Below are 18,356 nucleotides of genomic sequence, written 5' to 3'. Positions count from 1 at the left end.
CTACTATTGGCTGATCTTCGGGAAGAACCCGCCCCGTCGCCCCACCTAGCCTTCTGGGTTGCTAGGCTCGGCGCCCACAGCATCACGGGAGTTGTGGTCGGGCGATGTCTTAGGGCCGAGCTAGCGTTTAGGAGCGGCTGGGTCCTCCCTCCCCTGTGCAGGCGCACCCCGCTCTCCCGCTCCCGGGTTCTGCCCGCGCCACCCACTAACAACACGAACGAGCAGATGGATTGGGAGCAACTTTATTAGGCGAGGCTTGTAGCCTTGGCTATACGGGCTCTGCCCGCCCACGATCTGGGTCACGGGGCGTCCCCGCCGCCCTCCTCGTCGTCTTCCACGTCGAGGCCCGGAATGCCTCGGATCTGGCGCTGCAGCGCCCCGCCCAGCAGGGGCACGGCGCCCTCCTCCTCCTCCTCGGGGGGGGGAGGAGGCGGGGGTGGGGACGCCGTCCCGGGGGCCGGCTCCGGGGGCACGGGGGGCGGCGCCGGCACGCCCTCAGCTCCCTCCGCGACTCCGGCCTTTTCGCCGGGTGTCCCCTCGTCCAAGGCGCCGCCCTCCGCCTCGTCCTGCTCCTTGTCCTCCTCGGGACTGTCGGTGAAAGGGTTCTCGCCCTGCAGGGACGGGTGCAGACACTGAAGCAAGGGAGAACCCGCGGGGGCGGGGCTGGGGGCCGGGCTGGGGTCCAGGACGTGGCCTACACAGGACTGGGGAGGCCTGTGCCTTCACTCACCTTCAGATAGCGCTCCAGCTTCTTGCTGATGAGCTTGTTGTTAAGGATACTGCGGGCCACCATGAGTGAGGACTTCTTGGACTGCTCCATCATGAGCTGCGGGCAGGCAGGAAGGGCTGGAGAGGCTGCTCCAGCAGCCAGGAAAGACCCACCCGACCGGACAGCGTTCCTCCACCCACCAGACCTAGGGGCTGAACGTGCATCTCAGGTACAATCACTCTGCCAGTCTACAAACATGGAACGACGACCTGAACTGATCTTTGCTCAAGTGCTCCATCCTTCCACATCATACTTACTGTATGTGTGACTGATTTAGGACACATCTATAGTTCTATAGCTTTACGGTCCTATTGCAGAAATCACATTTGCTTACATTAAAAACTATACAAGTAGTGAACAAATTAAGAAATCTATTAAAAGCCAAATGAGCAGCCCATAACAAGGAGCCAACTGCTCTAATACACAGAGGTGTTTAGGATCAATAGGGAGACTATAAAAACATGAATATGGTTAAACAATGTATTTAAACAATGTATGACCCCTTTAACCCACTGGATTCTGAACATGAAGAAATACAGGCAGTGGCCAAGTGTGGTGATCCACTCCTGTGATCCCAAAACTCAGGAGGCTAAAGCACAACAGCAAAATCAAGGCCAGCCTAGGCTGCATAGTGACACCATTTCTCAAAATCGAAAACACCAACACACAGTAATAATGGGGAGAAACTTCTGTGCTGGTGGGAGGATCAACTGCTCACACCGTTTTGGGTAACAGTTTGACAGAATGCATCAAAACTACCAATTCTCCAGAAATTCCTATCCTTGAGTTTAAGAACTGTATGCACACTGGTTGTATGAGTGAAACTACAAACCACCTAAATGTCATACCCCGCCCCCCTTTTTAGGAGAAAGCAAAGATTAATTAGGATGTCATTAAAAGGGGAGATGATGGGGGGAAACTTACGTAAAGGGGCACAGTGCCCTAGATGTTCTTCAGTGGAGAAGAATACATGACAATACCGTGCAGGCCCTAAAAATCAGGCTCTGCTGACAGAGTACGTATGGTATGACAGTTTGTGTGTCATTCCTGAATCTTTTGGGTTTTTTTGATACAGGGTCTTGCTATGTAGCCCAGGCTGGCCTGGAACTTTCGATCCTTGGGCCTCAACCTCCTGAATGCTGGAACTATAGGTATGCCACCATGTCTGAGTAGTTTTTTCTGGAAGAATTTATATCAGCATTTGGAGTCATTTCTTTCTTTTTTTTTTTTTTGGCAGTACTAGGGTCCGAACTCAGGGTCTCACTATCGGTAGGCAGGGGCTCTACCACCTGAGCTACTTACTCAACCAGCTATTAGAGTCATTTCTTGAGTGGTGGGAGTCCACACAAACCTCACTTTCATCATCATAAAGGCACAAGTTGGAAGAAGATGAAGCTATTTTTGTTGGTGTGGGAAAGCCAACCTACAGGAACTCTACTGAGCCCCAGGCAAATGTTTTTACATGTGTCAGAAAGCCATGTCACAGGCACTGGTGGCTCATGCCTGTAGTCCTAGCTATTCAGAAGGCAGAGATCAGGAAGATGGCTGATCAAAGCCAGCTCTGAGCAAATAGTTGGTGAGACCCTATCTTGGAAAAAAAAAAATCACAAAAAACAGCTGGTGGAGTGGCTCAAGCATAAGAGCATCTGCCTAGCAAGCCTAAGGTCAGAGGGGTGGGGTGGGGTGGGGTGGAAAAGACATGTCAATTAATATTTCTTCTACTCCTTTTCCCACTTTGTTTTTTTTGCCATACTGGGGTTTGAATTCAGGGCCATGCACTTGCTAGGCAGGCACTCTACCCCTTGAACTAGTCTCCTTGCCCCACTTTATTGATGGACATGGGGTCCAGCTAACTTTTTGACCAGGCTGGCCTCAAATTTTGATCCTCCCCATCACAGCCTCCCAAGTAGCTGGGATTACATGTGAGGCATCACACCTGGCTCCACATTCACTTTTTTCTTTACACATTTTCTCTGCTACTTAGAGGAAATAACACCTCATGACTGTTCCTAACAAAGACACAAAATCAAAAGTACTACTGCAAACTCCATTCCTCTGCAACTCTCAATGGCCAATACATTATCCTCCTCCCTTTAAGTGCGCAGATGTCCTGACACAGTTGTTTCTAGATTTTCCTGACAACAACCAACAATGAGAGACTGAACTAAAATACTTCCCAGATTGATGTTTTTAATTTTGTGTGTGTGGTGGTGGTGGTGGTACTGGAGTGGTGCTTTTAATTCTAACCAAGTAAGGTTTCCTAAAATGATAGTGCCTTATTATTCTGCAAAAAAAAGTGCTAGTCATGCCTCCTCCGCTTGTATTGAGACCACGCACTTCCCAGCACTTGCAAAGTGGAGGCAGGAGAATAGCAGAGTCCCAGGCCAGCCTGGGCCACACAGCAACACAGATATCCTGTCTCAAAAATTGGTGTTACCTGTGGTCCCAGCTACTTGGGAAGTGCAGGCAGGAGTTCAAGGCCAGATTGGGCAACATCGTGACACCCTGTCTCAAAAACCATAATGAACTGGTCACTCTTGCCTGCCCCATCAGCACTGGATATTATCACTAGGGGATACTTTTGCTGTCAGATGAAAGCGAAAAGAATGTGCTGCCTCTGGTGACATTTCCCTACCCAGCAGCAAGTCTGAATGCTCTCATATGCACACCGGGCTACCTGCCCAGCATTTCTGTAAGGTCAACTCTGGCCTTTGGGTTTCCTGGCTTGCTCAGGAAGGCTTCCTTTAACACTCAAGGCAAACAAATAATCTAAATTTTTTTTCTGATCTTTCTCCTGATCTTTAACTTTTCATATTTTTTCTGGAATATATAATATACGATATGAGGCAGAGGTCCAACCTTCTTTTCCAGAAACATGAACTATTATTTCACTAATGAAATGTAGGTCCCTTTTGTTAGAAATGTGAAGATTCAAAGGCTCTAAGAAAACAAGTTTTTCCCTAAAACTTATTTGGTGGCAAAACATAAACCAGCAGTAGTTTTTGTTTGTTTATTTTTGTAGAAGTGGGATTTGAACTCAGCGCTTCATGCTTGCAAAGCAGGTACTCTACAGCTTGAGCCACACCTCCAGTCCATTTTGCTCTGGTTATTTTAGAGATGGGATCTCAAGAACTATTTGCCTGGGCTAGCCTCAAACCTTGATCCTCTCAATCCCAGGTAGCTAGGATTATAGCCATGAGCCATTGGCACCCAGCTAGCTGTACTGTTTCATTACTGTGCCAACATCATTGGTTTTGTTTTAAACTGTAATGGTTCTTGGTGAAGTGGCTCAAGTGGTACAGCACCTGCCTAGCAAGTGTGAGGCCAATACCACCAAAAAAAAAAAAAAAAAAAAAGGAAATTAAACTGCAGTGGCTTTAAGTTTTAATATCCTCTAAAGCAAATCCCTAATCCACAACTTCCTTCTGTATAATATTTTTGGCTAGCTGGCCATGGTGGCATACACCTATAATCCCAGTTACCTGGGAGGCAGAGATAGGAAGATTAAAAGTTTGAGGCCAGCCTGGGCAAAGTTAGCAGGACCCCATCTCTAAAACAAAGTATGATTAAGAAGGCTGGAGATGTGACTCAAGTGATAGAGCACTTAGCATGCTGGAGGTCCTGGGAAAATTTTGGCTATGGTTAAACTTGCAAAACTTTGTTGGCCCCAGAATGATAAATAGTGCATGTTCTTACTTATATATATATATATGGAAGCTTAAAAAACTGATCTCATAGAAGAGTAGAACAGTGTTACCAAAGGCTAGGAAGGTCAGGGGAGAAGGGAAGAGGGAATGTTAATGGGTACAGCGGTCCAGTTGCATAGAGAAGTAACTGTTTTGTTGTATACAGGGTCTTATTATGTAGTGCAGGCAGGCTTCAAACTCAATCCTGCCTCTCCCTCCCAAGTGGTTGAATTACAAGCAATTACCACCATGTCCACCATAGGAATAAATTTCTACTGTTCGATAGCACAGTACAATAACTATTGTTGACAACAATTGATTAAATATTTCATAATAGCTAGTAGAAAGGATTTTGAATGATTCCAACTCAAAGAAATGACAAACATTTGAAATGATGGAAATGCCAATTACCCTGTTTTATTACATCTGATCATCCAGTTCCCTCTCTGACCTAGATTTTGATTAAAATAGCATTGTTTACGTCAATATGAGAAGAACTGGTTTTTGTTTTGTTTGCTATTAAATATTACTCCCTTCTAAGAATAGTGTATTCCTTCATTCACTGCAGTCTTATTTCATATCCTTGGACTATCCATAGTTCTTAAAGATCTCATACCTTTCTTTTTAAATCTGTATTTCTAGATATTTCAAACATCATATAGTAATTGTGAGATGTTTTCTCATTTACATTTCTAACTGGTTACAACTAGAAAAAAACAAACAAACTATTTTTTTGATATATTACCTTGAATCCCCTGAACAAAGTCTATTAATTTTAAGAACATTTTGCTGGAATCACTCAGCTTCTCTAAGAATGTAACTGAATTATTTGCACAGATTTCTTTTTTGGCAGTACTGGGATTTTAACTCAGTCCTCATACTTGCTAGGAAGGTACTCTACCATTTGAGCAATGCCCCAGCTACAGTTTTATTGAACCATCCTTGTATTCCACAGATGAACCCTTTTTATAATGTACTATGCATTTAAGTTACCACTAGATTGATAATACTTTCTCTTAGATCTTTTATGTCTTTAATAATAAATTAATCTAGTTTCATCTCAGTAGTATTTTTATCTGATTTTTGGAACTAATGTATAAAACAGGCTTCCAAGTTGGACATAGTGGTTCACACCTATAATCTTAGCAACTCCCAGCACTCCTGAGGCAGGGAAGATGGCAAGTTCCAGGTCAGCCTGGGGAGTTCAAGGTTAAAGACTCTCAAAACAATGGAGGGTATGGAAAAAGAAACTAAAAGGAGACTGGAAGATTTTGAGAGTGATGTTAGGTAAACCACAGGCCAGCCAGTGATGTTACTAGACAGAACCAATGAACAGCTAAGAACAGCTTTTCTGGGTTCAGAACAAATCTCAAACAATAACCTCAAAAAGTACTCTTGTAAAGGAACTGGAATTTTTTTTTGGTGTGTGTGGGGTGCTTTGGATCAAACTCAGGGACCCATTCATGCTAAGCAGCACTCACCACTAAGCAACAACCCCAGCCCAGGAGCCAGAATTTAATTGGATCAGATTAGGAGGTAATTTATGCCCCAAGGCATTGCTGAAAAGAACAGAGCAATCTGCCAGAAATTAATGAAGTTTAATAGCTGAGTGTGGCATGGAAAAAGACAGCTAGAGACGGTCCTGCTAAAACCATCCAGGGTGGCTCCAGTCATCCCTGGATGAACATACACTTACCCAGGATTCCTCTTCCAGTCTACACCAGTGCTTTGCACTGTGGGGTCACCAATCAAACAAGACAAACAAGCACAAAAACAAGACTCTGGGTGTGGGAAGGTAGAGACCAGTGCCCAGAGTTGTCACAATATATCATCTAAGATGCCTTGTTTCTGAGAAAAAAAAATTATGAGACATCCAAAGGAAACTTGACATAGGAAAAAGATCAGAAAACAGAAACTGCCCGCAACGGTGACCAGTTCTCTGCTTTAGCAATTAAAAACATGTTTCAAGAACTAAATGCTTCTTGAAGTAAAAAAGTATGATGACATAATCACAACAAATAATGTCAACAAAAATATACTACAGGAATTGAAAACGTAAATCTTAGAGATGAAAACAAAAACTTCATCAGAGGGGCTCTACAGCAGATTTGAACTAAAGAATTAGTAATCCTGGAGCTCAGTAGAGATTACTTAATGGGGCCCTCACTCCCAGCAAATGGAATAATGGCTATGTGACAGCAGGGACTGAGGGCCAGTTACTGACCTGGCTAGCTCCAATTTGTTTCTAACTCCATCTTGTTTCCTTGCCTTCCTTTTGAGCTTTCCTGAGTCTTTCCATCCCTCAGTTATCTTGGATCCCAGGAACAACAGGACTCGTTCATGAACATCTTTTTAAGACAATGGATGGAAACCAATCCCTAAACAACATAGCCCTTCTTGGCACTGACAAAGCCCTGCATGGTTGATCTTGAGACAATGACCCATGGCATTATCAACATGACTAGGGCTACTACCACGGAAACTCCCAAATCCTTCAACACTGTGCCTACTGTAAAAAGATCTGTGCTCATCTGGCAGAGCACCTACTTAGCAAGTGTGAGCCCCTGAGTTCAAACCCCAGTACCATACCGCCCCCCGGAAAAAAATACTTGGTCAATGAAGGCAAGCATGGTGGCACATGGCACTTGCTAGTCAGGAGGTAGAAACAGGAAGATCTCTGTTCAAGGCCAATCCAGGCAAAAAGTTAACAGAAACCTTATCTCAAAAATAAGCTGAGCATGGTAGTACACCCTTGTGGTCCCAGCTACTCAAGTGCTGAAAGTAGTACTGTGGCTTGAGGCCAGCTTAGGCAAGGTTAGCACAAGGCCCTATCTGAAAAACAAACTAAAAGTGAAAGGACTGGGGTTGTGGCTCAATTAGTATAGCATGAAGCCATCAGCTCAGTCCCCAATACCACAAAAAAAAAAAAAAGAAAAAAAATGCTAAAAGCTTCCCAAGACCAGTGAAAAATTTTATATATCAAAGGTCAATGAGCTCCAACTAGAAAAAACAGACCTACAAAAAGACATAAAATAAAATCACCAAAAGTCAAAGACAAGGAAAAATCCTGAAAGCAGCAAGAGAAACAGCCCCTCAGTCCCCTTACAAGGGAACCCCAATAAGGTTACAAGCTGAAGTCTGATCAGAAACAAGACAGTAGAACACAGTAGGATGTACATATTTAAAATGCTTAAAGGGCTGGACATCGGTAGCCCATGCCTATAATCCTGGCTACTCAGGAGGCAGAGATCAGGAGGATCATGGTTCGAAGCCAGCCCAGGCAAATAGTTTGTGAGACCCTATCTCAAAAGACCCTTCACAAAAATAGGGCTGGTGGAGTGGCTCAAGGTGAAGGCCCTGAGTCAAGCCCCAGCACTGAAAAAAAAAAAAAAAAGCTTAAAGAATAAAAAGTTTGTCAACAAAGAATCTGATAACCAGCAAAGTAATCTTTCAAAATTAAGGCAAAATAGACATTCTGAGGTAAGCAAGCACTGAAAGAATTTGCTATTAGCAGACTCGCCTTATGGGAAATACTAAAGGAGTTCTTTTTGGTGGCACTGGGGTTTGAACTCAGGGCCTCAGGCTTGCTAGGCAGGTGCTCTACCACTTGAGCCTCTCTCCACCAGCTCCTTAAAGAGTTCTATATAACTCTGGGGTTAAAATTAAGAAACCCTAGACAGTAACACGAATCCATACAAAATAATAATAAAAATAACTAGTATCAATATATAATGCTTTCCTGCTCAACTAATTTAAAAAGTTTGTATGAAACTCCACACAAGTACATGTTTATATAGATATATCACAAGTGCCTGACCTGTAACTTTCAGAAATTGTTGCCTTTGTACTATTGTACAGGGTAGGCGGAGGGAAGCAAAGCTGTACTTAATACCCTAAGAAAATGACTACAGATGGAAACTCCAATCTATAGAAACAAATGAGGAAAACCAGCAATAGAAAATAAGAAGGCTGGGTACCAGTGGCTCACGCCTGTAATCCCATCTACTCAGGAGGAAGAGACAGGAAGATCAAGGTTCAAATCCAGCCCTGGGCAAATAGTTTGCCAGACCCCATCTCAAAAAGACCCTTCACAAGAAAAAAGCTGGTGCAATGGCTCAAGGTGTAGGCCCTGAGTTCAACCCCCAGTACCCACCCCCCAAAAAAAAGAAGGCCAATACAGCAAAAGCTAGAAATATGTAATTGCTCTCATTTCTTGCTACAGCTTCTTTAAAAAGCATAAAGTTTAGAAGAGTATGGGCAGGAGGAGTGGCTCAAATGGAAAAAGAAAAAAGGAGTAATTAAGCCGGGTGCTGGTGGCTCACACCTGTAATCCCAGCTACTCTGGAAGCAGAGATCAGGAGGATCAAGGTTTGAAGCCAGCCCTGGACAAACAGTCCACCAGACCCTATCTTGAAGAGACCCTTCACAAGAAAAAGGATGGTAGAATGGCTCAAGGTGTAGGCCCTGAGTACAAACCCCAGTACTCCTTAAAAAAAAAAAAATGTTAAACTGAAAAATGCAAAAGAAAGCAGTAAAGGGGGAACAGAACAGACACAAATCCAGTAACACTCAATGTGAATGGATTAAACAATTCAGTCAAAAAGCATAGACTGGCCTGGCACAGGTCGCTCATGTCTGCAATCCTAACTACCTGAGAGGTAGGCTGAGACTGAGAGGATTTTGATGTGAGGCCAGCCAGGGCAAAAAGTTAACAGGACCCCATCTCAACAGAGTAAGTGGGGCATGGTGATGCATGCCTGTCATCCCCAATCACTACAGGAAGTATAAATAGGAGACTGAGGTCCAGGCCAGACTAGACAGAGCCAGACCATATCACCAAAATAACCACAGCAAACAAAAAAGGACAGGAGGCATGGCTTAAGTGGTAGAGGGTCTGTCTAGGAAGTGCAAAGTACTGAGTTCAAACAATGGCACCAATAAGGGGGGAAAAAAGTACAGATTACCAGACTGCTAAAAATTGAGACTGAACTATATGCTGTCCACAGGAGATATACTTTAAATTCAAATACACTAATAGGGGATAGGAGTGTAACTTAGTGATCGAGTATTTGCCTAGCATGAGTAAGGTTCTAGACTGGATCCCAAGCACTGCAAGACAAAACAAAATAACACAAGACAGGCATGAATGTCAAGTAAAAGGATATACAAACATCATCAACCATAAAAGCAAAACTGGCCAGGCATGGTGGCATACATCTATAATCTTAGCACTAGAGGTTGAGGCAGGAGGTTGGTGTGTTCAAGTCAGCTTGGGTAACATAATGGCCTCAAAAGAAAAAACAGAAACCAAACAAACCAAAAAGAAAACAAAAACAAAAAAGAGGGCTGGAAAGTGTGGCTCAAGTGGTAGAGTACCTGCCTAGCAACACAAAGCCCTGAGTTCAAACCCCACAAATCCCAGTACTAAAAAAAAGAAAAAAGCAACAATTATAGGTATAGATACACTTAACAGCAAAGCAAAAAATACATAAGACAAGAACTGAAGGGGAGAAACAGATTACTCACCAACAACAGTTGTTGATTTCAGTACCTCAATTTCAATAATGTATAAACTTGGCAGAAGATCAAGAAGGAAATAAACACCATAAATCAACTTATCATAAGACAGATAACACACTGCCAAGCACCAGAAGCATATACACTTTTCTCAAGTACACAAAGAAAATCTCCAGAATAGACCTTATACTAGGGTATAAAAACAAGCCCCAGTGCAGAGTGTAGTAGTGTACCTGTAGTCGTAGCACTCAGGAGCCTGAAACAGGAGAGCCGAGAGTTTGAGGCCAGCCTGAATGATATCACAAGACCTTGGCTAGAACCCTCTCCCCCCACCAAAAAAAACCCCAACAAATCAAAAACAGAAAATATAAATTTACCTACAATAAGCAGAGACTGAATAAATAATTAAAAAAAAAGCTACCTAAACAAAGAAGCCCAAACACAGGCAAATTCTACCAAGCACTTAAGAAATTAATAGTAGTTCTTCACAAAATCTTCCAAAAAACTGATATAAAAACCAAAGAAAGGCTGGAGGTGTGGCACAAGTGGTAAAGCGCCTGCCCCTAGCAATTGTGAAGTCCTGAGTTCAAACCATAGTACTACCAAAAAAAAAAAAAAAAGACGGTACAAAAACCTGCAGATCAGAATCTCTGATGAATACAGATACATAAATTCTTTCACTTTTTTTTTTTGAGGGGGGGAGGTGTTGAGACATGTTCTCACTATATAGCCCAGGCTGGACTCAGCTCACGATCCTCCTGCCTCTGCTGAGTGCTAGGATTAGAAGCATGCACCACCACACCCAGCCTCGGTACCTAAATAAAAAACTAGCAAAACCAATCTAAAATATAAGAATTTTACACTGCACATACTCCAGGGATGCAATGGTGGTTCATACCCAAAAGTCAACAATGCAATACAACATAACAGAAAGAGTAAAAACAAATACCACATGATCATTTCAACAGATGCAGCAAAAACATCTGACAAAATCCATACACTTTTGGGATAAAAACACAAAAATAAAATAGGAATAGAAATCTTTCTCAACCCAACCAGTGCATCTATGAAAAACACTCAGCTAGTTCAGTCAGTCCTTTTTTTCTTTTTTTTTGGTGGCACTGGGGTTTGAACTCAGGGCCTCACACTTGCTAGGCAAAACACACTCCCATCCAAGTACTAACCAGGCCCAACCCTGCTTAGCTTTTGAGATCAGAATCGGGCGAATTCAGGGTGGTATGGCCATAGACTAGGCAAAACACTCTACCACTTGAACCGCATGCTTCAAACAGTCTTAATGGTTAAAGACTGGTGCTTTTCCCATAAGATTCGGGAATAAGACAACTGTCCACTCTTAGTATTTCAACAGTGTACTGAAGGTTCTGGCTAGGTCGATTAGGTAAAACAACAGAAAGAAAAGCCATTCAGATCGGAAAGCAGCAGCACAACAAACTGTGCAAATGACCAATTTTGTACACAAGAAATCAACTAGAGCACTGTTAAAAGTAAGAAACAGGATGTTTAAGTACTATTAAAATATTAAATATTAAAAACAAATGGCTCAGTAAGACTTGTAGGATATAGTAGCAATATGCAAAAATCAATAGTATTTCTATAGACATATAAACAAAAACCTAAAAATGTTACTAAGTCAAATGTGATAGAATATGTCTGTAATACTAGCTACTTGGGAGGCAGGAGGATAGAGGACACCCTGAATAATTCAGTGAGACTCTGTCTCAAAATAAGGTAAAAGAGGCTGGCAGAGTGGCTCAAGTGGCAAGTGTGGCTGCTAGCAAGTATAAGGCCCTGAGTTCAAACCCCAGTGCCACCAAAAAAAATAAAGAGGGAAAGGGCTGGGGGAGTGGCTCAAGTGTTAGAGCACTTGCCTAGTAAGTGTGAGGCCCTGAGTTCAAACCCCAGTGCCACCAAAAAAAAAAAGCAGTATTGCTAGGTGCCGGTGGCTCACGCTACTCAGGAGGCAGAGATCAAGAGGACATTGTTCCAAGCCAGCTGGGGCAAATAGTTCGTGAGACCCTATCTCAAAAATAAGGCTGGTGGAGTGGCTCAAGGTGAAGGCCCTGAGTTCAAGTCCCAGTACTGCAAAAAAAAAAAAAAAAAAAAAAGGAGGGAGTAAGGGAGGAAGGAAGGAAGGAAAAAAGGACTGGGGATATTAGCTCAGTGATCAGTGCATGAAGACCCTGGGTTCAACCTCCAGTACTAAAAAAAAAAAAAAAAAAAAGTTTGTTTTTTTTTTTTTTTGCAGGGGAGAGCGCGAACGCAGTCCCCCACTACCACAAATTATGCAGTCGAGTTTCCCACATTTGGGGAAATCGCAGGGGTCAGCACATCCGGAGTGCAATGGATAAGCCTCGCCCTGGGAAAACCACCTTCGTGATCATGGTATCTCCCCTGCCAGGTAAGTATAAAAAAAAGTTATTAAGAACAGAATTCCATTTATAAAAGTATCTAAAAGATCTTTAAGAATAAAATTAACAACAAAAAGTACAAACCATACTCTGGAAATTTCAAAACATTATTGAAAGAAATTAAAGATGATTTAAACATATCCATATTCATGGATTAGAAGACTTGCTGATAGAAAGATGGCAATACTCCTCAAATTGGTATAGAGGCTGAACACCATCCTATCAGAATACTAGCTGACATCTTTGGAGAAACTGACAATTTGATCCTAAAACTTATAGGGAGATATCAAGGGGTTAAGAATAACCAAAACAATCTTGAAAATGAACAAAGTTAGAGGACACACACTTGATCTCAAATTTTACAACAAGGTTATAGTACCAACTAACATAATGATAGAACAATGGAATGGAATTCAGAGTCCAGAAATAAAGCTATGGCCAACTAACTTTCAACAAGGGTGCCAAGATCATTCACTAAGAGAAAGAACAGTCTCTTTCATTTCTCTTTCAAATGGTCCTGGGACAACTGGATATCCACATACAGAATGAAGTTAGATGCTTACCTCATACCATGTTAAAAAAAAAAAAAACAAAAAACTAAATGGATTGAGACCTAACTGTAAGAACTAAAAACATAAAAGTCTTAAATAAGGGATTTGTGCCTAGAGTATATAAAGAACTAATAACTCACAAAGACAATACAATTTAAAAATGATCAAAGAACTTCAATAGACATTTCTCCAAAGATGTACAAATGATCAACAGGCCTATAAAAAGATGTTCGATGTCATTAATCAGTCATTGGGGAAATGCAAATCAAAGTTACAAGTTACAACTTTCTACTGATTAGGACATCTAGACCAAAATGTCAGGTAACAATAACAAGCATTGGTAAGGATACAGAGAAATCCAAACACTCATACATTGCCAGTGGGAATATAAAATGGTGTAGCTACTTTGGACAAGTCTGACAGCTCCTCAAGAAATCAAAGAGCTACTATTTAAACCAGACGTTCCATTCCTAGGTGTATACCCAAGAGAAATGAAAACTTATGTCGACATGTTAACTTGCAAACAAATGTTCTTAAGAGCATTATTCATTATAGCCAAATGGTGGAAACAACCCAAATACCCAAACAGATGGAAAAACAAAATGTGGTTGGAATATTAAGCCATACAAAGGAATAAAGGTGATATATGCTATGATGCAGACTGATTCCTGAAAACAGTATGTTAGTGGAAGAAGCCATGTATTACGTAATACCATGTATTATGTAATTCTATTTATATGAAATGTCCAGAATAAGCAAATGTGTAGCAGACTGGTAGCTGCCTAAGACTGAGGAAAGATGGGAAGTTGGGGATGGATGATAAAGGGTATGGATTTATTTTTGAGGTAATGAAAACGTTCTATAATTGATTATAGTGATGGCTGCACAACTGTGTATAAAAAAAAAACACTGAAATGTACATCTTAAAAGGGAGAATTAGCCAGGCGTCTGTGGCTCACGCCTATAATCCTAGCTACTCAGGAGGCAGAGATCAGGAGGATCATGGTTCAAAGCCAGCCTGGACAAACAGTTTGAGACCCCCACCTCGAAAAAAAAAAAAAAAAAAAAAACCACATCACAAAAAAGAGCTGGTGGGTGGCTCAAGGTGTAGACCTTGAGTTCAAGCCCCAGTATCACAAAAAAAAGAAAAGAGAGAGAGAGAGAGAATTATATGGTATGTGAATTGTATCTCAGTAAAGCTGTTACCAGAAGTTGTTAATAACTGAAAGTTTTCCATTCACTTCTAAAGGACTTTAAAAAAAAAATACAGTATTTAAATTATATTAAAATCATCTCTGTAAACCAACTAATTAATTCTGGTGCCTTCTAAGTATTTTTCACCCCTCCAAATCCCTCTCTCCCCCATCCCCAATCAATTCTGAGTTTGTATTTGCTAGTTTTTACTTATTTCCCCTTGATTTTCCAAATATTTTAGTAATGCCATACACTCTACACCCTCTGCAATCTTCTCTCTCAACTTCTACAGCTTTTTTGTTGCCAAAGCCAAAACTCTTCCTAATCTTTTCAGATCTCTCAGCAGAATCCTGAATCTGTGACCACCCAAGCCAAAGACCAGAGATGAGTCAGGACAGACATGAGGAAAGGTTGAGATACAATTCCCTACGCTCACCTTGGGTACTGTCATCTGCTCATAAATCCCACAGCACTTCTGGGTGATGATGGTCATGTCTTTCTTTAGCCCAGACCTCTGACCAATCCCTACTGCAGTCCCTCTACCTCACCTGACCTTTAATGCTACCTCCAATCAGCATGTTACCCATTCAACCAAGAAATATGGTCTCTAGCTTTAGGGCCAAGTATCAGGGATGCCAAATGTGCTGCTTTATCTACACCAGATACCCCTCCTGCACACAATCTTATTTGTTTGAAAACAGGGTCTTGCTATGTAGCCCCAGGCTGGCCTCAAACTTGAAATCCTCCTGCCTCAGTCTCTCAAGTGCTGGAATTACAGGTGTGCATTACACCTGACTCCCACTCACAATCTTAGAAGCACCACTGTCCACTCACTTCCCAGAGCCAGACACCTGAGCCACCCCAGATCTCAGGTCACTCCCACAAGCCAACTTCCTGTTCCTGCACTTTGACAGTTCTCCTATTCTGCGTTCCCAGGGCTGAGGTTCTATGGCAGGAGCCATGTACTAACCCCAAACTTCTCCACATCAGGTGCCCGAGTCTCTAGCTCAACATCAACTCTAATCCTGTTACTTGCCCACTTGAAAACTCTGCAGCCTACAGAAGCAAACCTAGAGCCCTTGGGGAAGCCCTCAGGGCAGCCCTCATAAACCTCTGAAATCCAGCACTGTATTGCACACTTCTCCATTTGTTTTCTGAAACGAATACAGCCATTGGTCCTCTAGGCACATGGAGGCCCTACATCCCATGGCATACTTCTCCTTAAGGTCCTGCTCTTCTATGTCCCCTTCTCCCAGGCAAAGAGTCCCCACCTTCCAGGTCTCCTACCTCCCCTACAGTTCTACATGGACAGGCAGAAGTTATAATCACAGGACCACCCCCCGCCTCCCCCAGAGGCCTCACTCCATCTATCCACAGGAGGGAAGAGAGCCTGTGTCACTCACCCTGCGGTTCCGGTTGTGATCCATGGTCTTGAGGTGCTTCTGGATAATCCCAAATTGCATGGGAATGAAGAGGTCACAGGCTGCACAGTGGACTGCTTCTACCTTCTTCACAAAATGCTCCATAGCAATTTCTGTAGTGGGGACAAGGAGGGAGTCCCCAGTGGTCCCAGGTGACAAAGACACATCCAGTTTTGAAAAAAAATCAGACCAGCTCCTCCACTCACTCTGCCACTTCTACATGGGCCCAAGACTAGGGAAATAGGGCTATCATGTCCCTAGCACTGAAAAAAGAAGAGAGTGGGCTGAGGCCTGCCTGGTGGGAGCTGGGAACCTCCTCACCTTGGGTTAAATCCTGGTCTCTGTAGATCTGCTGGATCAGACCATCAAGGTCCTCTACAGTTTTGCGGAGCTCCTCTGTCTTCTTGGTCTTATTGGTGACATACTCCTGCCGGAGACCACAAAAGTTCACATGGCTGCCCTGTGTCCCCAGGCGCTTGAGAAACCAAAAGCAGCTGTGCCACTCCAAGGCTCACCTGCAGGAAGTCGGCAGTCTGCTTGGGGAGCTTGGTGCCCACATACTTAAAGTGCTCCTTGTGGAATTTACTGTCAAGGTGGCTGGCCATCTCATCCTCATAGAAGGTCCGGTATTTGCAGAGAGAACACACAAACTGGATCCTGTCACAGGATGGAAACAATTGGCTGAGTCTGCAAGGGTCCCAGGGACTGGTGCTACCACCTCACCCAACCCAGCTGCAGGCCCCAAAACAGGCCTTGCTCATGGGCCTCAGGCACGGTCCCAGCAGAGGCTGGGACCAGTAGGTTTGGGAGCAGAAAGGGACAGTCTGCAGGCTGCAGTTACGACAACATAGTGGGCAGGGAAGGAGCTCTTCCTTCCCACAGGCAGGAGGCCGGAGGCCGAAGCCCGAGGCAGCAGCTGCTGCAACAGGCAAGGAGTCGCTGGAAGGTTGCCGGAGGGCCTCTCTACCAAGGCTGGGCAGGAGCTTGTGCACTTGGCCCAGCGGGGACCCGAAGGAAGGATGCCCTGGCGTGAGCCAGGTGGCCCTGAGGTGCAGAGTGGAGTACGCAGTCCCGAGGCAGGGCCCGAAAAGGTGCTGCATCTTCCTTCTGGGGTCTGGGGGACTCAGAGGCCCAGCCCATCCTCTGCTCAGAATGCTTGGGGGTGGTGTCGGGAGGGATGGGAGGCAAGCAGGCCTGGGCACCTGCTCCTCATCTTCCTCTTCTGAGAAGAGACCAGTCTGAGCTGGAAGGAGGGCGCCTGCCCGGCCTGCCAGAGGGCAGCCTGCAGTCACCGGGCGAGGTGCTCTGTCTGGGCCTGGTGTCCACAGCAGAAGCCCGGGGTCTAGGGCCTGGGCTGGAGCAGGCCCCGTGGCAAGGGGCGGAGGAGGCCAGCCGCCACCGAGGCCTCGGGGCGGGTCCCTACCTCTGCCGGACGTCCTTATCTGGGCCACGGGGTCAGCTTTGTCTGGAGAGCCCAGGGGCCAGGCGCCGGCGAGGCTGAGGAAGGTCCAGCAAGAGCAAGAGTCTGAGGCGGAGGAGGAGGCAAGCGCCAGTGCGGGAGCCCTGAGGGCAGACAGACCCGACCAAGGGGCGTGAAGGGCTCAGCCGCAGACAGGCCCGGCCTAACAGGCCTGGAGGGTAGGGCAGACGGCAGGCCCAAGGCTGCCACAGCCCACAGGTGCTGCCATCTCTCCTGGTCACGGCGGCGGCCTCTTGGCAGCTAGCTGGGGTGACACAGGCGCCTTGGACCTTGAGTCTCTGTTGAGCTGGCCCCCTCCCTCAGGGGCATCGGCCCCCTGTGCACCTCGGGGCTCGTGCGCTGAGTGACCTAGCGCCGGAGCTTCAGGGCAACGGTGCCGAGCAGTGTCGGGTCTCAGGCCACAGATGCCAGCAGTCGCCAGGCGGCCACAGAGGGGCAGGGGCTGAGTCAGGCCGTGGGAGCTGGGCCTGGCGGGAAGCAGGGTCCATGCACGGCTGAGCAGGTGGCGGCTCCCGAGGGAGGCCAGAGGGCGGCGAGATGGCAGAGCTATGGCTCTGCTCTCCTGGCGGCAGCCCCAGAGCGAGGCAAAGGGATGGAGGGAAGCTGGTTACCTTTCCACCATGCGGTCTCGCTGCCGCTTTTTCTGCTTGTCCTGGCTCTTCTTGCTTGCCAGCAACTTGCGCTTGGCCTGGCTGCTCTCATCCTGTGTGGTCAGGGCCCCTGTGGGAACAGAATGGCACAGTCAACAGCATGGCTCTGCCATAACAGGGCAGGCTCTGTGGCCTCTGGTTGAATCACCCGCTGTCCACTCCAGAGGGTCCATCTGAGAGCAGCTGTCCACGCAAGGCCTCTGGCCATTAGCAGGGCTGGGTGCCCTGGGCTGGGCAGGAAGTGGGTTTGGCCTAGGCCCCAGGAGAGGGGGGACACACGCTGACCCCTCCACTCTCCATGATGCCCTCACTCTCTGTGGAGTGGGCTACGGGGAGGCTGGAAGGCAAAGACACGCTGTCTCGGTGGGGACACTGGCATGAGTTCAGAAGGACCAGGTGGCGGGATGCAGGGAGGCCGCACACATGGCCCTGCCCACCCCCCACCGGGCACCGCGGCAACAGTGGGCTGAGGCTGGATTTACTGTTAGGTACCTGCTGGCGCTCATCACTCAGGTGGGGGGACACGGACTCCCAACAAGGGCTGGAGAGGCGCTAAGGGAGAGGACACGCAAACCAGAGCCGTAAAAACTGCACCAAGGGTCCCAGCTCGGACACCAGCCACTGAGGACTCGGAACTGTGCGTTACTGAGGGACCAAGG

General features: G+C 45.5%; 1 protein-coding gene and 1 non-coding gene across 4 annotated transcripts in view; both read right to left on the bottom strand.

Moving 5' to 3' along the window:
• Positions 1-226: 226 nt before the first annotated feature.
• Positions 227-18,356, bottom strand: part of Akap8l (A-kinase anchoring protein 8 like) — a 33,873-nt gene continuing 15,743 nt past the window's right edge. For 2 of the 3 annotated variants that reach the window (XM_020156135.2, XM_074053892.1), the window contains 6 exons: positions 17,659-17,767; positions 16,083-16,224; positions 15,889-15,994; positions 15,550-15,680; positions 731-826; positions 227-611 (listed from right to left, as the gene is read on the bottom strand). In XM_020156135.2, coding sequence (XP_020011724.1) covers positions 300-611; positions 731-826; positions 15,550-15,680; positions 15,889-15,994; positions 16,083-16,224; positions 17,659-17,767 — 896 coding nt within the window. In that variant the 3' untranslated portion in view covers positions 227-299. Of the gene's footprint in view, positions 612-730; positions 827-15,549; positions 15,681-15,888; positions 15,995-16,082; positions 16,225-16,990; positions 17,131-17,658; positions 17,768-18,356 lie in introns of those variants that run through there. The other variant, XR_012441302.1, reaches the window with a different exon arrangement.
• On the bottom strand, positions 12,236-12,399 carry LOC141416954 (U1 spliceosomal RNA). The gene has a single exon (XR_012441602.1). It is a non-coding gene; the product is annotated as a U1 spliceosomal RNA (small nuclear RNA).

Source organism: Castor canadensis, chromosome 14, assembly GCF_047511655.1.
Source record: "Castor canadensis chromosome 14, mCasCan1.hap1v2, whole genome shotgun sequence".
NCBI lineage: Eukaryota > Metazoa > Chordata > Mammalia > Rodentia > Castoridae > Castor > Castor canadensis.
The sequence above is the reverse complement of the archived record's forward strand: the minus strand, read 5'-3'. Positions and strand labels throughout refer to the sequence as shown.